At 42.9% G+C, this 20,137-nt stretch overlaps 1 protein-coding gene across 1 annotated transcript in view; it reads right to left on the bottom strand.

Annotated features, from left to right (window-relative positions):
• The window catches only part of CCDC93 (coiled-coil domain containing 93), a 130,290-nt gene that overhangs the window by 59,066 nt on the left and 51,087 nt on the right, over positions 1–20,137 (bottom strand). The window contains 1 exon segment of the mRNA XM_060262457.1: positions 8,313–8,399. Within this exon segment, the coding sequence (XP_060118440.1) occupies positions 8,313–8,399 (87 nt within the window).

The raw sequence follows: 20,137 nt of genomic DNA, 5'->3' as shown, positions 1-20,137 counted from the left end.
GACCTGAGGGATGCCTCGCATGTTTGATCTCAGGCTTAAGGTTGGTAGTGCAATTGCATGCCTCATCCCTAGCTTTGCCAGCCATGATATCTGTGGAAGGTGCTATTCTGATAATGTCACTGTTTACCTACCACCTCTCATAGTAGATGGTGAATTGAGATCCATGTGGAACTCATTCTCTGAGCAACTGAGTGATCTTTCTATGTATCCTGAAGCCTCTTTAATTTTGGCTAGAGATTTTAATGCTCATTGGTTTTCAGCCGCTAGAAGGCTTCCAGATGACTATGCTGATGAATATCAATTTTTTCTAAGTGATAGATCTACTAGGGATTGCAAAATAAATAAGGCTGGTCTGCTTATATTACCTTTTACTTTAGAAAATGATTTGGTTGTTCTGAATGGCAGGAGAGGAATAGATCCTTGTGGTGATTAGACTTTCAATTTTCAAAATGGATGCAGTCTAATAGACTATTTTTTAGTTTCATCTAATCTAGTTTCAATGGTTATGGGTTTACATGTTGAACCCTTCTATTTAGGTGATCATCTTCCACTTTCGCTAATGTTGCTAACCTTTTATCATCATTTTTATGCTAACCTTCTATCATCCATTGATAACTTTTACATTGATTTCGCACACAGAAAAGGACCACTTGCCCCTGGATCTGGAGGTTAATATGGTATCATCTTCCCATCTGTGAAGGCCTCTGAGAATGTTCTAAAAAAAAATCAAGTGGTCCCCGGCCCTAGAAAGGGAGTTTTCTTCCCTCTTTGGCTCTGAGGCACTGTGCAGATTAAGGGATTCAATCATAAATGCCAATTCAGATGATACAATCCTTTCAGGTTTCTCATTATTAATTGATTATTGTAGTGCTAAAGCTAAACCTGTGATTTTGTCTAGGTCCAGTTTCTCTAGCTGGTTCGATACAGACTGTTTAGCTCAGAAACAAGAACTGAGAGCACTATTTAAAGAGGCCTGTCACTCCAAAGACCCAACAAAAATTAAGGCCTGTATTGCTTGTAAGACAGCCTACCTGGAGCTTATTACATCCAAAAAGAAAGTTTTCTTTCAGAATAAATGGGACCAACTTTACCACTCGATAAAATCAAATGATAATAAGACTTTCTGGAGAATCATTTCGGGTAATCTAAAAAGCAATTCTGTTACTGACCCAAATATTTCTGCGCAAACATGGGTTGATTACTTCTCTAACATTTTTGCTGCTCCATGTGTACCCCCTCCTATATTAGCAAACCCCAAAGTTATTGATATGCCGGTCTGGCCTCCAGTAACTCTAGAGGAAATCAGTGATTTATTGAAGAATTTAAAAGTGGGTAAAGCACCAGGCCCTGATGGCCTTCCCGCTGAGGTATTCACAAAGTTTGCCGATTGGTGGCTCTTGCCCTTCGCAAAATTGTTCTCTTTCATTGATTTACATGGCTCCATCCCAGACTCTTCTATAATTATCCCAATTTACAAAAAGAGGGGGTTGGAGTTACCAGAAAATTTCTGCCCCATTAGTTTATTATCTATAGTGGGCAAACATTTAGAACTCCAATTAACTGACTGGATGCACCTAGGCAACATCATAGGTCCTGAACAAATTGGCTTCTCCAAAGGCAAATCTGCTATGGACCATTGCTGCACTCTGGCCTTCCTTGCTGAAAAATATATGCATACCGGAACTTGAAGGGCGCATTTGATTCAATAGATAGAGCCCAACGATGGATTAAGCTAGGTTACCTGGGAATGGACCCTCGTTTGCTGCTTCTCTTGAGGAAACTTCATTCTAATACTTTTTGCCAAGTGAAATTTTCTTCTAGTGGTGACCTGACTAGCAAAATCCCAGTGTTAAAGGGGGTTAAACAAGGTTGTGTGCTGGCCCCGCATCTTTTAAATTTATTTTTAACTGACCTGGTACAATTTTTGAACCCTATTAATGGTCATCCACCTAAACAAGCAAGTCGAGTGGTCCCCTTATTACTTTATGCCAATGATACTACCATCCTCTCTTGCACAAGAGTGGGCCTGCAAAGGTATTTGAATGCCTTCTATGACTACTGTAATTGTAATTCACTCTCTATCAATTATGCCAAATCTAAAGTAGTTGTCTTTTCAAATTGCTGGCGCCCACAGAGATGGTTTATTGACAACTCAACAACTGAGCAAACAAATTTTTTTAAATACTTGGGGATCACTTTTAACCACAAGTTAAGCTGGGTTTCACAGCATAACAACACTGTCAACTTGGCTAAATGTTCAGTTGCTCAAATTAAACAATTTTTCTTTACAGGCGGCAACCAATTAGTTCCGGCAGCAATTAAGGTATTCAAAGCTAAAACGCTAGCCCAAATTCTCTATAGTATCCCTATATGGCTCTCAGCATTTACCAAGAAAGTGGAGGAGTTTCAAGCCTCATTTTTTAGACAAATTCTTGGTATGCCAAAATGTGTGTCCTACTTTGCTCTCTGCTCTGAAGTGGGTTAGTCTTTGGTAGAGACAAACGCCTGGATTGCAATGTTTAAATTCTGGCTCAAAATTCACTTTAGAACAGATCTTAACAGTCTTCTTGATTGTATGAAAAGAGACCCATATATTTCATCCCGGTCAGAAGTTCTTATGTCCAAACTTAACCAGTTGAGGATAGAGGTTGATGATTTTTTTACTTCTGATGAGTCATATATCTTCAGATGTATTAAACTGAGATTACTGGAGTTGGAGGAAACGAAACTACGTCCAACAGACCCTTATATTCGCTCCCCTACTTCCTTAGGTCTTAATGCTTTCTGCGGCAAAATGCCCCATTATCTATCAGACTTAACCATTCCAAGTAATTGCAAGGCATTTATGTTGGTTAGACTAAATGCATTTCCCTCCAAGGTTTTACAAGGGAGACATCATCGAGTCCCTTTAAGCGACAGACTCTGTTCCTGTGGAGCGAATATTCCAGACTCAATTCAGCATATATTGCTTGATTGTTCTTTTTATCATAATCTCCGTGAAGATTTATTTTGCAAGCTTTCTTTCTCCCCAGATTTGTCTGTTCTGCCTCCCTGTTATTATTTAGTGAACGATACTGAGGGGGAGGTTAGTGAGGTTGCGGCAAAATTTTTGACTGACATCCTTAAATTTAAATCTGACCATGTATGAATGTATCTGTAAGCTCGGTTTCGTTTTGATTTTATCTCCAATGTTTAAATTTTTATATTCTGTGTATTTTTATTCGCAACTGTTATGCCATTAAAGGTTTGGTATGGTATGTCCTGGAGTCAGATTTAATTAATTAGATCCTTCCAGCATTAGAGAAAAAGTCAATTACTGACAGTCTTGAGCACTTGAGGAATAGATTATTGGAATTAGATGATCATCCTCAGAAGCTTGTACCACTTTCTCCAACTGTTATTCCAGCTCATTTAGAAGTATCATATCAGATGCAATTAGAAGCAGAATTTGACAAATCAGTGGGTGCTCCCTTTAAGTCTGACCCTTTGATTGGAGAACATTTTATTTAAAGGAGCATGAGATTGGCACAACTGGCCCTCTTCCTGTTGGCCCTGTAGAGGCTTCTAAACTAGTATCAGCTCAATGGGTCAGTTTTAGTGGATTCAAAGAAATTGGATAAAATAGAGAAATTAGATTGACAATTTGAAACCCAGAGTGAAGATTATTTAAAGTGTATTTCATAGAATGTGTCAGACTGGTTTAACAAAATTCAGGACCCTATGTATAAGAGGGTGTGATATAATCTTTCTCCAAGAGTCCTGGTTAACATCAAAACTGATGCTAAATGGGTTTCTTACCCTGCTCACTTAATGCCACACCTCCAGTTGCTAAAGGTCGCCCTAGTGATGGTTTGGTATGTTTGATTTCAACTTCACTGAATTGTGATATGACATTTCTCCCTTCTTCTCACCTCTAGCAATGGCTTGCCTTTTGAAATTACAGTCTTTTTTGACAGTAAATGTTTATATTCCTCCTTATTCTTCACTTTACTGCTATGAGAACTTCTCGCTAGACTTGGAAAATAATATATGTGACCTTGAAAATACTTATCCTAAGGCACAACTAATTTTATTTAGGAGATTTTAATGTCTGTATTGGCAATAGCTTTGATGGTGAATTTTATAATGGTAGGAGGAAGACAAAAGACCTTGTTGTCAACAAACATGGATGTAATTTCATCTGTTTGATTGATAAATTAGGCCTTATCATATCAAATGGTAACTTTGAAGGGGACAAATATGGAGAATTTACTTATTTAGCTGTAAGGGAGCTATTGTGATTATCTATTAATTCCCCTATCTTTTTGCAGCAAAATGTTACATTTTGAAGTTGGGTCACTCCCCGAGAGTGATCATCAACCTCTTATATTTTATATTTCGGCTTGGGATCCATATGTGCCTGCAAGGCAAAGTTCCCTCAAATTGAAATTATAACTAATATTTGATTGAGATGGAATTAATTACAGCAGGTGCTTTATAGTATTTTATAGTGACTCACTTTTAAATAAAAGAAAAATTATTGGCAACAAAGGATCCTGAGATTATTTTGTCATTCTATGGAAAACTAATTGAATTGTTAAAACCTTTCTTGGTCAAGAGTGGTAAATTATCAAGTGGGAGGCAGCAAATTAACAATAGATGGTTTGATAGTATATTGACATGAAAAAACAGCTTAGGCGTTCTGTTAGGGCATATAAACAAAAGGAAGTGAATTTTATATCTAAATTTTTTTTGATCATCATAATAATTATAAGCGTTTAATTAAGAGAAAAAATTAACTTCAATAAGAGAATCTTGGCAAGAACTTGCATTGGCTTTAAATCAGAGGGATATGTCAAAGTTTTGGAGAATTCTTGCAGCCTCGGAAGGGAGTGTTTGGTTTGAATCAGATTCTTATATTTTCAAACAACAATTGGAAGAACGCTTTAAAGTTATTCAATGATCAACCTTATGACAGCATTGCAATTAATTATCCACCCACTTCCTTACTGACTAGTTTGCCTGGATGAAATTATAACTAATTTCTGTAACTGTGAAATAAAATCCCTCATTTCCTCAATGAGAGTAATAAAGCCCCAGGTGAAAATCTTATACCACCAAATATGCTTAAGACCTTTCAAAACTGGTGGGCACCTATTTTAGCCACTCTCTTCACTAATACTGATAGGACTGGCAGATTTCCTCAGCCGCCCTGAGCCTGCCCCGGCGGGGAGGGCGGAATATCAATAAAAAGTATTATTATTATATTATTATAAAGAATGGACCTCCTCTATTGTGCTCCCAATTTATAAGAAAGGTGATCATACCAACCCTGCAAACTATAGGCTAATAAGCTTGCTAGATGTAGTCGAGAAACAGTATGCTAGACATCTTTTATATAAATTGGAAATATGGGTATCAGAGAATAATTTGATAGTACCACATCAGACAGGGTCACTCCACTTTTGACCACTGTTTATTACTGCATCATCTTATTAGTAACTATACAACTCGAACTTTCAAAAGCTTGTTATGTGGTATTTGTGGATCTTAAAGCTGCACTTGATTCGATCTCAAGAAACCACCTATGGACAAAACTGAGTAATATGAATATTGACCATAGGTTGCTTGAATGTATAAAAGGTATGAAGATTCAATACGTATGAAGATTCAACTTGGCCTTCATGGTTAATTGTCCAACCCAGTTAAAGCAACAAAAGGAGTCTGACAAGGGTGCATTTTGGCCCCACTTCTTTTTAACTTATACCTGAATGATATCGTAGACTATCTAGCAAGTCCCCAGTTTTTCCCAGTTAAAGTAGGAGAGAAATTTATTTCTACCCTACTTTATGCAGATGACACCTTGTTAATTTCTCATACCCAAATTGGCCTTAGAAGATTATTGAGACATTTTAGCCAATATTGCAAAGACAATCTATTGTATGTAAACTATGATAAAACCAAGATTATGGTCTTTGCTAGAAGACCCCATTATTATATATGGTCTTTGCTAGAAGACCACATTATTATAAGTGGGAAATGGATGAGAAACTACTAAAACAGGTTCCCTTTTTCAAGTATTTAGGTGTGCTGTTCCATCAATTAGGCTCTTGGGCCTCTCATATTGACTACGCTAGGTGTAATCTTGAAAAAGCTGCTGTGGGGCTATTGCGATTTTATAGGAGAAGTGGTGGATGCTACAAAATAGTTATTACCCCAACTTCTGTATGGAGCGCCAGTATGGGCTTCTGGAAATCTTCATACTTTAGGAATTTCCCAAAATAAATTTACATGCAGGCTTCTTGCTGTCCTGCCTTCAACACCTTCTGTAATGACTAGAATAGAATTATCTTTATCTCAGATAACAACCTTAGTTCATAAAATAACTATCAATTTTGGGTTGAAGATTATTTTTCATAAGGCTTCCAAATTACTTACTTTAGCATATGGGAAAATGAAGGATAGGTCTTGGTGCAGTTTTGTTTTGAGAACAGTGGCCAAGCTTGGCTTCTCAGTTGATTATCTGAGATCCTTTGAATTTTACAATGCCAAATCTCTTGTCAAGCAAATATTGTTGGATCAGTGTATTCAAGATATGTGATCTAATTTGGCATTAGGCAAATTGAGAATTTCTGTGATTTATAGTGTTATCTCCCTCACCTCTGGTATCTTCTCCATATTTTGTTAATCTAATTAATTTCAAGAATCCAAAAGCTTTTACTAGGCTCGTTTTGATATCTTGCCATTACTGGCCAATGAAGCTCATTTTAAGCGGATACCTTATGAGAAAAGAATTTGCCCCTGTGATCAAATGTCTATTGAAGACCTATCTCATGTCATATTTTATTGTGTAAAATATGAGGCAGAACGAAATAGGTTTTTGTGTACCATTTTATCTCACCTTCTTGGAAGGTTGGACCAAGAGAAATTAGTATTCCTATTGTCAGATAGAGATAAATATATTCGTTTCCAAGTGGCAAGGTTTGTGACTGCCATTATAGATAAAAAAAGAGTAATGAGATATCTTAACTACTCTCCTTTTTACCATTGTGGGTTGTTTTCTTAGGATGTCATTGGATAAATTTTATGGATAATTCAGCCTAAATTTTATAATGATTAATATAATGCTATTATTTTATTAAGTTTTTTTATTGTTGTGTCTGGTTGTTGGTTGCTATGGCATTTTGTTGCTAATGCAATAGACTGATTGATTGATTGAACTCTACAGCACACATTTCCTCAGCAATTCTAACTTTAGTGGCTCATTTAGCCTTTCCACCACTTATATTCAGCTTCTCATTCTGAAAAAAAAAACAAGCTAAAGAACTAAATACTGTTCAGCCTCTGTAATTTACTCCCCTGACTGATAGCTGCACATTTGTCAGCCAGAAAAAAAGTTGCTAACACTGAGTGAACAACCAGACTGCATCCTTTCTAAAGGGCAGAAAACTCAATGGTGGTTTTTTGCATTTATATATAAAGACATTTTTTAGACTGCTGGTGCAAAGCTTGCTTCTAGATTTGAATGACTAAAAAGCCTTGTAATGAACTGAGTTTCCATTGTCAATCCTGCAGCGAAACTACATGCAACACTGGCAAACCCATTGGTAGAAGTCTGACCTGGATAGCCCAGCCTAGCCCAATATCATCACATCCTGGAAGCTAAGTAGGGTCTGTTCCAATCATGCTGGAGACAGGTGGATGGCAATCTAAAGTGTAAAAGGTGTATGCAGGCCAGGTGTCTGTCAAATCCTTGTTCCACCCACTGCTTTTTGCCTTGTGGCTATAACTCCAGGTGTTTTCCCCCTTTCAAGCTGAGCTGACTTCTAGTATCAGAATCCAGTGAGGAGAAAATAGAATGTGAGAAGCTATTAGGAGTAGGAAAAACTGAGCACTTCCCTGTCCCATGAGCACGGTTATCACCTCCCACCCAACTTTGTACACAAATGGAGCAAACACGTGTATAAAGGCATCAGCATAGTTATATCATCATATACGTGCTTTCAAATGGCCATACAAGAAGCTGAATTCGCATATTTGTTTATTGTGATCCCTCTGAACAGGCTGGGAATTCAATACCACTCTTTATGATGTCAGGTACAGCTATCTCCTTAACATTACATACAGGCACAACTCCAGCCAACTCCCAAGAATGCCTTCAAGAAGTTGTTTGCAAGAAATGAGACCACATTGACAGCACTGTTCCTGTGGAACACAGGTGTTTTTAAAAAATAGAACAAAGGAACTCAGAGTCTTGAAAGACTGGGGGCAGAGGGGGTTGAAGGCCAACAGCTCAATTATCATTTACTACAACAACCAGATCAATAACTTACCTTTTCAGCATATTCTGACACAATCTGCTTGATCTCATCAGACTGGAGGCCAACAATCTGGCCTACAGTACTTGTAGTCAGTCGGCTCTGCAAGAACAATATATGTCTCATGAAGGCATCAGCAACTGCAAGCAGACAACCTTTTGAAACTCAAGGCAACCTGTTTCAAACAAGTTTCAATTGACAGCACTGCTTGGCTTTTTGAAAGCAGTGTGGCTACAAAGAGGCACAAGCCTTTGGCGTGAGCTGAAGAGCCCTTGGCCTGCGGCCAACGGGCTCTTGGCCTGGGGGTTCTGTAGGAAGGTGAATAGTTCCTCACAAGTAGTCTCAAGTGGCAGTTGGTAGTGGAATTTAGAGGGAAGTCAAGATAAAGAGAAAGAATTTTGAAATGGATTTGCAGCAGCATAGCTGGTGAGGGAGCTGAAGCAGTGATGTGTAAACTCTGTGGGATCTTTGTATTTCTTCTTGAGAGTTGCAACACTTACACTTGCAGCAAGTGTAAGTTAGCAACCCTGCTGGAAGAGAAGATATGGGGACTGGAGACATGATTGTCCACACTACAATGTATAAAGGAAGGTGAAGATTCTCTGGACAGAACCCATGAAGCAATTTTGAAAGGACAACAGGAGGCAGGGTATCTCAGCAATTAGAAGAGAACTCACACAGGAGGAGGGTTCATGGAAAAATGTAACCCGAAGGAGCAGGAAAACCAGATGTTCTGAGCCTCTACTGCTCAGCAATCGGATCAAGGATCTCCCCACAGAAACTGATTCTGAACCACTGGAACAAGGGCTACTACCCCAGCCTCCACAAAGTTTGAAGAAAGTTTCTCAGGATCCTGTGGATAAGAAGCCTGGAGCTTCTGCTCCCCAATATAGGAAGAGAAGGGTGATGGTAATTGAAGACTCCTTGCTCAGAGGGATGCAGCCCAAAGTGTGTCGACCAGCTTGTCATCCCAAGCAGTCTGCTGTCTGCCAGGTGCACACGTGAAAGGATAGGAAGACTTATCAAGCCCACAGATTATTATCTTTTTTTGCTGATCCATGTGGGAGCAAATGATAACTACCAGTCACAGCCCTGAATGTATTAAAAGAGACTATGTGTCTCTGGCTCAGAAGGTGAAGGAGCAGGTTGTGTTTTCATCAGTTCTTCCTGTCAAAGGCCATGGCTTACAATGAGAAAGAAAAATACTTCAAATAAACAACTGGCTACGTTGATGGTGTCATAAGGAAAGATTTGGATTTCTGGACCACGGCTCATGCTTTCAAGATGGTGATCTTCTATCAGGAGATGGTTTGCACCTTACAAAGGCAGGAAAAAGGGTATTTGGTAACAGCCTTGCTAACCTAATAAGGAGGGTTTTAAACTGAATTGTATGGGGGAGCGAGACAATAATTCAAAGCCTTTTATAATGCCAGTAACTGGGGATAAGAACACTAAAGCTTTCCAAAGAGTGGGCATACACTCGGTAACATTAACTTGCAGGATGCATAAAACATGGATTCCGATGTCTCTAAACTAATCCACAGATTATGAGAAACAAGCAGGAGGAACTGGAAGTCCTAATACAGAAAGGAGACTATGACCTAATAGGCCTTACTGAAACTTGGTGGCATGACACTCACAATTGGAATATTAGGATTGAGGGGTGTACAACTTATTTAAAAGGGACAGACAAATAAGAAAGAGCAGAGGCTTTCTGCATTATGTGAGGGAGGTACATACTTATGAAGAAATGCATGAATCTGACCAAGGCAGCTCAATTCAGAGTCTCTGGGTAAAAATAAAAGGAGTAAGAAATAACAGTGATATTATGGTGGGAGTCTGCTATAGCCCACCAAGCCAGGCAGAGGACTTGGATGAGATACTCCTACAATATACTGCAAAGTTCTCCAAGAGAAGGAACATAGTGATCATGGGAGATTTCAACTACCCAGACATCTTCTGGATGTCCAACTCTGCTAAAAATGAAAGGTCAAATAAATTCCTGACTTGTCTTGCTGACAACTTCCTTTTCCAGAAAGTGGAGAAGGAAACAAGGGGATCTGCTGTTTTGGACTTGATTCTCACCAACAGGGAAGCGTTGGTTGATGCGGTGGAAATTGTGGACACCCTGGGAGGTAGAAACCATGCGATTTTGGAATTTACAATCTTAGGGAAGGAAAAAGCTGTATTTGGTCAGACCTATAGCTTGGACTTCAGAAAGGCAAACTTCAACAAACTTAGAACTATGCTGGGTAAAATCCCATGGTCAGAAATACTTAAGGAGAAGGGGGTTCAAAAGGGGTGGAAGTTTCTTAAAAACGAAATATTGAAAGCACAATCACAGACGATTCCTATGAGAAGAAAAAATGGAAGAAGCCTAACAAAGCCGAGGTAGCTCCATAAACAGCTCTCTAAAGACTTGAGAAATAAAAAAGACTCAATTAGGAAATGGAAGGAGGGCCTTAGAACCAAGGGTGAATATAAACAAATCACCAGTGCTTGTAGAGAAAAAGTTAGAAAAGCTGTAATGAAGGGATAGAATCTTTAGTACATGTCCTATATGACAGCAAGGTGTGCAACATTCACCATGAAATCCTTCCTTTTCCTGCAATCTTGCCTACCACTCTTAATCCAAAAACGCAACAACTGAAAGATCTTTTGAATGATAGGAACCCTATGGTTATACTCAAATTAGCTAAATTTGGCTGGCTTGCCACCAGAACTAGAAAGTCACTCATGGCTCAGAAGGGTAATAGCTAGGCATTTTCTTTCTCTCTCTTAGTTGGTAGCTTTTAAAATGTTTAATCCCATTATTAACTGTATGTATGTTTTATAATTGATTGTAGCAATTCTACGTCTGTTCTCTCAGCATAATTTATATGGGTTACTGTAACCAGCACTGGTTTTATCTGTATTGTTTCTGCTGGCTTCTGCTGTGAATAAACTTGAACTTGAAAAGCTAAATCTCAGTATGAGCTTAGGCTATCCAAAGATGCCAAAATCAACAAAAAGGGTTCGTATGTTCAGGGTAAGAAAAAGACCAAGGACATGGTAGGCCTGTTTTGAGGGCAAGAAAGTGAAATTGTAACAGGTGATGAAGAGAGGGCAGAACTGCTCAATTCCTACTTTTCCTCAGTTTTCTCTTCTGAGGGAAGCAGTGCTCAACATGGCAAAAACAGAACATATAATGAGGGAAGGGAGTTGCAACCTAAGATTAGCATAAACACCTAGTTTTTTTAAATGAAACAAAGTACTCAGGGCCTGATGAACTTCATCCAAGGGTACTAAAAGAGTTTGTGGGTGTAATTTCTGAGCCTCTGGTGATTATTTTTAAAAATTTCTTGAGAGAATAGGTGAAATACTGGAAGACTGGAGGCAAGCAAATGTTGTCCCCATCCGCAAGAAGGGGGAAAAGGAGGATCCGGGTAACTACCGACCTGTCAGCTTGATGTCTATACCTGGAAAAGTTTTAGAACATATTATCAGTCTCCTGGAACACTTAGAAAGGATGGCTGTGATTACTAAAGCCAGCATGGGTTTCTCAAGAACAAGTCATGTCAAACTAATCTTATCTTTTTTTTTTGAGGTTACTACCCTGCTGGATCAGGTGAATGCTGTAGACATAAGGCTTTTCCATTTACTATCCTTGTTGACAAGTCGGTAAAATGTGGTTTGGATTCTGTTACCATTAGGTGGATTTATAACTGGCCGACAGATCACACCCAAAGAGTGCTTGTGAATGGTTCCTCATCCTCTTGGAGTGGAGTGACAAGTGGAGTGCCTCAAGAATCTGTCCTGGGGCCTGTTTTGTTCATCATCTTTATAAAAAAATTGAATGAAGGAGGGGTTGCAAATACAGCAGAAGACAGAAAAAAGATACAGGATGAAAAACCGGGCTGTAACTAATAAAATTAATTTTAACAGGAATGAATTTAAAGTGCTGCATTTAGATAGGAAAAATCCAATGCATGGTTATAGGATGGGGGAGACTGGTCTTGGCAGTAGTATGTGCAAAAAGGATCTAGGGGTCTTAGTGGATCATATGCTGAACATGAGTCAACAGTGTGATGTGTTAGCTAAAAAGACAAATGCAATTTTGGTCTATATCAATGGAAGTATAGTGTCCAGATCACGGAAGTGATGGTGTCACTTTGCTCTGCTCTGGTAAGACCTGACTTCAAATATTGTGTTCAGTTTTGGGCACCACATTTTAAGAAGGATACAGACAAGCTGGAATGGGTCCAGAGGAGGGCAACAAAGATGATGATGGGGCTGGAGACCAAGTCCTATGAAGAATAGTTGAAGGAGCTGGGCATGTTTAGCCTGGAGAGGAGGCAGCTAAGATCACCATCTTCAAGTTCTTGAAGGTCTGTCATATAGAGAATGGTGCAGAATTGTTTTCTGTGGCCCCAGAAGGTAGGACCAGAACCAATGGGTTGAAATTACATCAAAAGAGTTTCTGGCTCAACATTGGAAAGAAATTTTTGACAGTCAGAGCAGTTCCTCAATGGAACAGGCTTCCTCGGGAGGTGGTGGGCTCTCTTTCCTTGGAGGTTTTTAAACAGAAGCTAGATGGCCATATGACAGCAATGCAGATCCTGTGAATTTAGGGGGAGATATTGTGCAGGGGGTTGGACTAGATGACCCTGGAGGTCCCTTCCAGCTCTATGATTCTATGATAGTCAATCCTTTGACCAAGCAACAACTGGAATGAACAACTTTTGCTATGCACTGCCTTTACAATGCATACAGGGAAATAGTTCAATTATATTATGACAATGAGAAAATTCTGCTTCACTTCACAGGCTTATTAAAAGGAATACATACCAGATACTGAATATTTGTGAAACTTGTTACCCAGCAAATGGGAGGATGGCACATGCAAATAAATGAGTGAAGGTTATAAATGGGAGGATGGAATATGAAGGTCAGAGGCATTCCGGCTTCGTGCTTATATGGGAAGAATATATATTTGCAAACTTGGCACTGTTGAGGAATTTATGAGTTGGGGAAGCTCCTGGATTGTTTGGTATCCTTCCGAGTTTGGTATAATGCAGGGGTGGCCAATGGTAGCTCTCCAGATTTTTTTTGCCTACAACTCCCATCAGCCCCAGCCATTGGTCATGATGGCTGGGGCTGATGGGAGTTGTAGGCAAAAACATATGGAGAGGTACCGTTGGCCACCCCTGGTATAATGAGTACCCAGCTTGCTGGGGGAAAAATGTAGATGACTGGGGAAGGCAATGGCAAACCACCCCGTTAAAAAGTCTGCCGTGAAAATGTTGTGATGCAATGTCACCCCAGAGTTGGAAATGACTGGTGCTTGCACTACCTTTACCTTTTAGCAGTTACACCCTTTCAAGTCTATAGACATCAACGGATTTAGAAGGGTGTAACTCTTCTTAGAATTTCACATACACAAGTACCTTTATAATCATAACAAAAGCCCTTCTGATAAGACCAGTGGGCCATCTAATCCATCAACCTGTGTGAAACAGTGGTCAACAAGTTGCCCTGGAGTGCCACCAAGGCCTAGAAGCCAAGCTCTCGCCCTGATGTTGCCTCCTAACATTGGGTCGTATGTGAACAAGCAGCTTCATATAAACAATAGTAGACCTTTTTAAAGACCCAAAGGATAATTCAGAGCTCCAAGCCTAGTCTTTTTGCTTGCATTATTTTACACTGCTGTCTAATGCTTGAGTAGTCCATTCCAGTTAACTCTAATTTGGCTGTGACATTTTTCAAGTCAATTTGTGGTTGCTATACGCAGCACTATTAACCTAGTTTAATAATGCAAACCCTGAAAAGTCCCTGACAAATATTTGTTTTAAATTTGTGGTCCAGAAACAGTCTATTGATTTTCCCAATAGCACTGTCATTGCTGATGAGTGGTCAAATTATCCATTGCATATTCATATATCCATAAAAACAGGTTGCTTACCTGTAACTGTAGATCTTCGAGTGGTCATCTGTGCATTCACTCTCATGGGATAGAGCGCCTGCACTGATCCCCGAATCTACCTAAAAAGCCCGGGATTTTTTTGCACTCAGCACCAACGGGCATGCGCAGGCGTCCCAGTGCACATGCTCGCTGGTGCCAGCACGAGGATCCTGTCAGTTCCTTCCTAACCCCTGGAAGCCCCTACTGGAGGGAGACTGTCAGCAGTGGGGAAGGAGGGCGGGTAGTGTGAATGCACAGATGACCATTCGAAGATCTACAGTTACAGGTAAGCAACCTGTCTATCTTCTTCGTGGTCTGTGTGCTTCACACTCATAGGAGATTAGCAAGCAAGACATACCTGGAGGCGGGAAGATGGTCAACCAGAAGAAACAGCTTGCAGCACTGCAGCTCCCAGACGAGTCCTCTGTTGAGCATGCACGTCCAGCGCGTAGTGCTTCATAAAGGCATGCAGAGAGGACCAGCTGGCAGCCTTGCAAATATCCGTCAGGGAAACGCCTTTCAGGAACGCCACCGACGTCACCATCATTCTTGTAGAGTGTCCGCGAATAGGCCCAGGTAATGGCTTCTTAGACAACAAATAACACAGTTTAATAGTCTCAGTGAGCCATTTCGAAAGCCGCTGAGACGAGATCCTGGAACCTAACTTAGGAGCAGCATAAGAAACAAAAAGCTGCTGGTCCTTACGAAAACTCTTGGAGCGACTTAAATAAAACAATAAATCACGCTTCATATCTAGAGCATGCAACCTACGTTCCTCATCTGAGGAAGGTGTAGGATGAAAAGTGGGCAATCAAACTTCTAAGTGGAGGTGGAACTGAGAAACCACCTTTGGGAGAAAAGAAATATCAGGAACTAACGACACTCCAGCCTCCTGAAAAACTAGATATGGGTATTCTTCCAAGATAGAAGCTGTAATGAACATGTGGCCATCGGCTCAAAAGGACGTCGAGTCAGCCTGTCCAACATTAAAGTCAAATCCCACAACTGTGGGGGTGATCTCGATAGAGGATGAAGCCTATGCAAACCCTTCAAAAACCTCTTAGAATGAGGGTGTGCAAAAACAGAGTGCCCCTCAACTGGTTCATGGAACGCAGAAATTGCTGCCAAATAAACCTTGATGGAAGAAAAAACAAGGCCAGCATCCACCAGAGATAATAAAAACTCAAAAATTACCGACAATCCCACCCTTTGGGGGGAGACTGAGGGATCAACTAGGAACTGTAGAAACCTCTGCCACTTCCTGTCATAGGAAGCGCAGGTAGAAAGTTTCCTGCTGTTCAAGAAAACATGATGGACTCTGCTAGAGAACCCACAGGGTTGATGAACCACGCTGTCAGCTTCAGGTGGGGCACGTTGTGATGGAGTACATGACTGTCCTGAGCTGACAGAAGGTCCAGTTCTGCCGGAAACTGGTAGAAGACCCCCCTCGTCAGTTGGAGCAGGATCGGGAACCAGTTCTGATGAGGCCACCAGGTAGTCACCAGGATACAGCATAGTCTCTCTCTTGCGATCTTGTTGACCACCCTTGTCAGTAGTGGCAGAGGTGGGAACAGATAAAGGAACCAACCTTCCCACGGGAACAGCAGACCGTCTCCCAACGACTCTGGATCCGAGCCCCCTCTGGAGCAAAACAGAGGACACTTCCAATTTTCGGCTGTGGCAAAGACATCCACCTGAGGATACCCCCAGAGCTGAAACACGGGTTGAAGGAAGCGCCACTGTAACTCCCACTCGTGCGGGGAAGCCGCACCCCTGCTGAGGGAGTCTGCTTACAAGTTGAGGACCCCTGGGAGATGCACTGCCTTCACAAAGATGTTGTGGTCCAGGCACTCCGACCACAGATCCAGCGCCAGCGTACAAAGCCATCGAGAGACTGTCCCTCCCTGCCTGTTGATGTAACACAGGGCAGTGGTATTGTCTGTTAGCAGAGCAACTATCTTCCCCGCCACCATGGGGCGGAAAGACCGAAGAGCAAAGTGAACTGCCAGCAGTTCCAAGTAATTTATGTGGCAGTGAGTCAATTTCAAAGGCCAAGGACTCCCCACACACAGATTGTCCATGTGGGCCCCCCAACCCCATAAAGACGTATCTGTTGTGATAGTTAAAGTTGGTGCAGGTAGATGGAAGGGAGCTCCCTGACAAATGTTGTCCTTTGACTTCCACCCCTGCAGTGTTTGAAGTGTCCCAGGTGGAATTACAAACCTCTTTCGAGTGAGTCCCGTAACGGGCGAAACTGATGAAGAAACCAAAGCTGTAGGCCTCTCATCCTCAGTTTCGCAAAGAGCAGCATGCTTGTAGTCGCCGCCATCAGCCCCAGCATCCACTGCAGCTGCTGCGCCGTGCCCCACTTTCGACTCTGCAGAAGTTCGACAAGGTTGATAATGTCCATCGCTCTCTGCTGAGGCAGAAACGCACAATGAAGGTTCGTATCCAGCAAAGCCCCTATGAACTGAACTGTCTTTGATGGAGTAAGGTGTGATTTCTCCAAATTGACCTGCAGACCCAAGGTGTCGAGAAGATGAAGAGTGATGGCAATGTGGGATGACAAACTCTCTTTCGACTCCGCCACAAGGAGCCAGTCGTCAATGTATGGAAAGACAACTATCCCTTGAAGCCGGAGATGGGCGGCCACAGCGCTCATCATCTTCGTGATCACCCGAGGTGCGGTGGACAGACCGAACCGAAGAGCCTTGAACTGGAAGTGCTGAGAACCTACTGCAAACCGAAGGAAATGTCTGAATGCAGGATGGATGCTGATGTGGAAGTATGCATCCTTGAGGTCCAGCGTTGCCATCCAATCCCCTTGGTTGATGAGGGGCAGAATTGTTTGCAGACTGGACATTCTGAACTTCTGGTACAAAATAAATTTGTTCAGATTCCGAAGATCCATGATTCGTCTTAGACCCCCGTCCCGCTTGGGAACCAGGAAGTAACGAGAGTAGAAGCCTCCCGTCCTGGCCTCCATAGAGATCCTCTCCATGTCTTGTTTCTGTAAGAGGTTGCTCACCTCCGCCAGCAGAGGTGGGGAAGGGGGAGTGGTAATTACCACAGATTGGTTCAGATCTGAGCAAAATCTATTTTGTAGCCTTCCGCCCACCTGTCCATAGTGATGGACTTACAGGCTGAAAGGAATGGGCGGAGGTGGATAGACGAAGTGGAAGAGTGGACGGTGACGCGTGCTGCCAGAAAGTCAAAGGCCCTGCTTTTGAGGGCGAGTGCCCTTGGACTTGCCGGTGGTCTGTGAACCATAACGGTCCCTGTATGGGGACCTACTCTCAGGTTGAGCAGAGCGAGGTCTCCACTACTGTTCCAGGGAGATTTTTTGGTACGGCTTCTTTGCCCAAGGCTTGTGCCACTGTTTCTGTCTCACAGCTCTGGAAGATGCCGGTACGCCCAGGTTTCTGGAAGTGTTTATACTTCATTTCCTGGAGTGCATTGTCGGTGGTAGAGCTGAACAGGCCTTCACCCTCGAAGGGCAGATCTTCAACGAAGGCCCTGGTGTCCTGCTGGAGAGCCGTAGATCTGAGCAAGGAGTGGCGACGGAGGCAGACGGCAGAAGTGATGGTCCTTGCTGAGACGTCGACCATGTGCTTTGCTGCAGCCAGTTGTTGTTTGGCTACAGCAAAGCCTTCCTTCTGCAACTTCTTTGCAGCCGACCTCGTCTCCTCACTCAGGGAAGACAGGAGGGGGGTTAGTTGTTCCCACACTGAGTATTGGTATCTAGCCATGCACGTGGCATAGTTAGATACCTTTACTCCCAGCGCCCCAGCAGAGTAGAACTTCCTCCCAACGTTATCCAGCTTCTTTCCCTCCTTGTCAGGTGGAGAGGAGTGCGTCTTGCGGGCCTTCGACGAAGAGGAAACGACCACCGAATTTGGCTTTGAGTGTGTAAAAAGTAACTCAGCCCCGGACTCTTGGACACGGTACATATGGTCCAACCGTCTCAATGACATGGGTGTAGAAGCAGGCTTCGCCCAGGGCTCCTTCACAGACTGTAGGATGACCTTCGTCACTGGCAGGGCCACCGCTGTAGATGTATCCCGTTGCATGATGTTGAACACATTATTGTCTACAACGGGTTGCGACTGTGTCACTGGAAGCGAGAGGGAGAGTGTCATCCTCTTCACTAGGTCCCATACGACTTCAGATCCTCTGAGATGGGAGATGGGAAGATCCTCAGCCGTATGAGACACTGGGGAAGGTTCCAAAGCCCGGTCTGAATCATCGGTACCGACCTCGGAGTCCGACGATGAAGACTCTCTGTGTAGAGAACGCTCTGAGAGCACCGGAGTAGACTCTCTGATGGGTGACCGGATCGACACCGACAACCGAGGTTGGATTTCCTCCACCACCACACCACATCTGTCAGGCGAGACAGAGATCGATGCCGAAGGATGCCGTCTAGAATGTTGAGACAGCCTGGACTTGTGGGATGCCTCGGACTGATGATCCCAGTCTGCGAACTCGCAAGGAGGGTACCATTGGTACAGTGGGTAGGGATAAGCATAAGGAGGCCATTGGCGCTGCTCCCATGGTGGAAGCGGTGGGAAGCGACAAGCTACTGTAGTCGGTTCCAGCTCTCTCCGGCCTCTCGTCTGATCCATCGGTGCCGAAGGCTCCATTGGCGCCGACACCTCCATCTCCGAGACTGAGTCGCTCTCACTGTGACACCTGGACCCTGAAGAGTGGGAGCGCTGAATCAGGTCGATCTTGTGCTCTGATGCCGATAGGCGCAGCTGCGAAGCACTGCCTCTCGACACCGAAGGGCTATGACATGGGGACGCCAAGATCTTCCTCGGTGGAGCTGTCGATGTCGAAGCGTCATGCGAAGGCGTGTGGGATGCTCTCTTCTTCCGCTTCTCCTTCGATTTCACCTTCTTCGGCATGGATGATTGGGTCCCTGAGTCATCCTGACGCCTCTTAGCTAGGGTGTCCACTGACCCTTCTGAACGCCGTTTCGTGGAATGCCCGTGCTTGACCGGCATCTCGGTCCTGATTGGCGAAGGCTCAGCCAATGTGACCGTCGGGGCCGCGGCCTCACCCATCGGTACCGACAGGCCCGATGCCATCTTTTGAGGACGAAGTGCCGACTCGACCAAAGCTGCCAAAAGCCTCGCCGCTCAATTCTTACGAGTTTGTTTGGAGAAACTCAGACAGTGTGCACAAGAATCGACGCGATGTCCCTCGCCGAGACAGAGGGAATGGCCATGGGGGGGGGGGGACAATCTTCTTCCCACAGAAGTGGCACCTCTTAAAAAACCCGCAACATCTTTCCATAGATGCCCAGGAAAAAACCCCACCCAGGAAAGTCTCTGAGGGAGAAAACACGGGGGGGGGGGGGGGGGGGGGAGAAACCGAGCCCTGAAGGGCAAGTCCAACACATTTTTTTTTAAAACAACACTAACTATCTAACAACTAACTAACTAACTACACTAAGAAAATAACAAATGGGCTATATACAACAGGCAAAAAAAGCAATCCAAGATTACTTTACCGACCGGGGACACGAAAGGAGATCCTCTCATTGCAGCGGTCAGAAAGGAACTGGCGGGATCCTTGCACTGGCACTGGTGAGCATGTGCACTGGGACGCCTGCGCATGCCCGTTGGTGCCGAGCGCGAAAAAATCCCAGGCTTTTTAGGTACCGATTCGGGGATTCACACAGGTGCTCTATCCCTTGAGTGTGAAGCACAGAGACCACGAAGAAGATCTATATTGTTCTATGTGGATTTATATACATGTATTCATGTCTTTATTAATTTATGTATTATAATATTAATATTTACTAACCTTCATATATATTTCTCATATTCTTTTATGGATTTATGTAGAATAGTGTTGGTAACAAATGAGATCACAGTAGAGGGTAGATCATTGT

The sequence above is a fragment of the Heteronotia binoei genome, chromosome 21, assembly GCF_032191835.1.
Source record: "Heteronotia binoei isolate CCM8104 ecotype False Entrance Well chromosome 21, APGP_CSIRO_Hbin_v1, whole genome shotgun sequence".
NCBI lineage: Eukaryota > Metazoa > Chordata > Lepidosauria > Squamata > Gekkonidae > Heteronotia > Heteronotia binoei.
The sequence above is the reverse complement of the archived record's forward strand: the minus strand, read 5'-3'. Positions and strand labels throughout refer to the sequence as shown.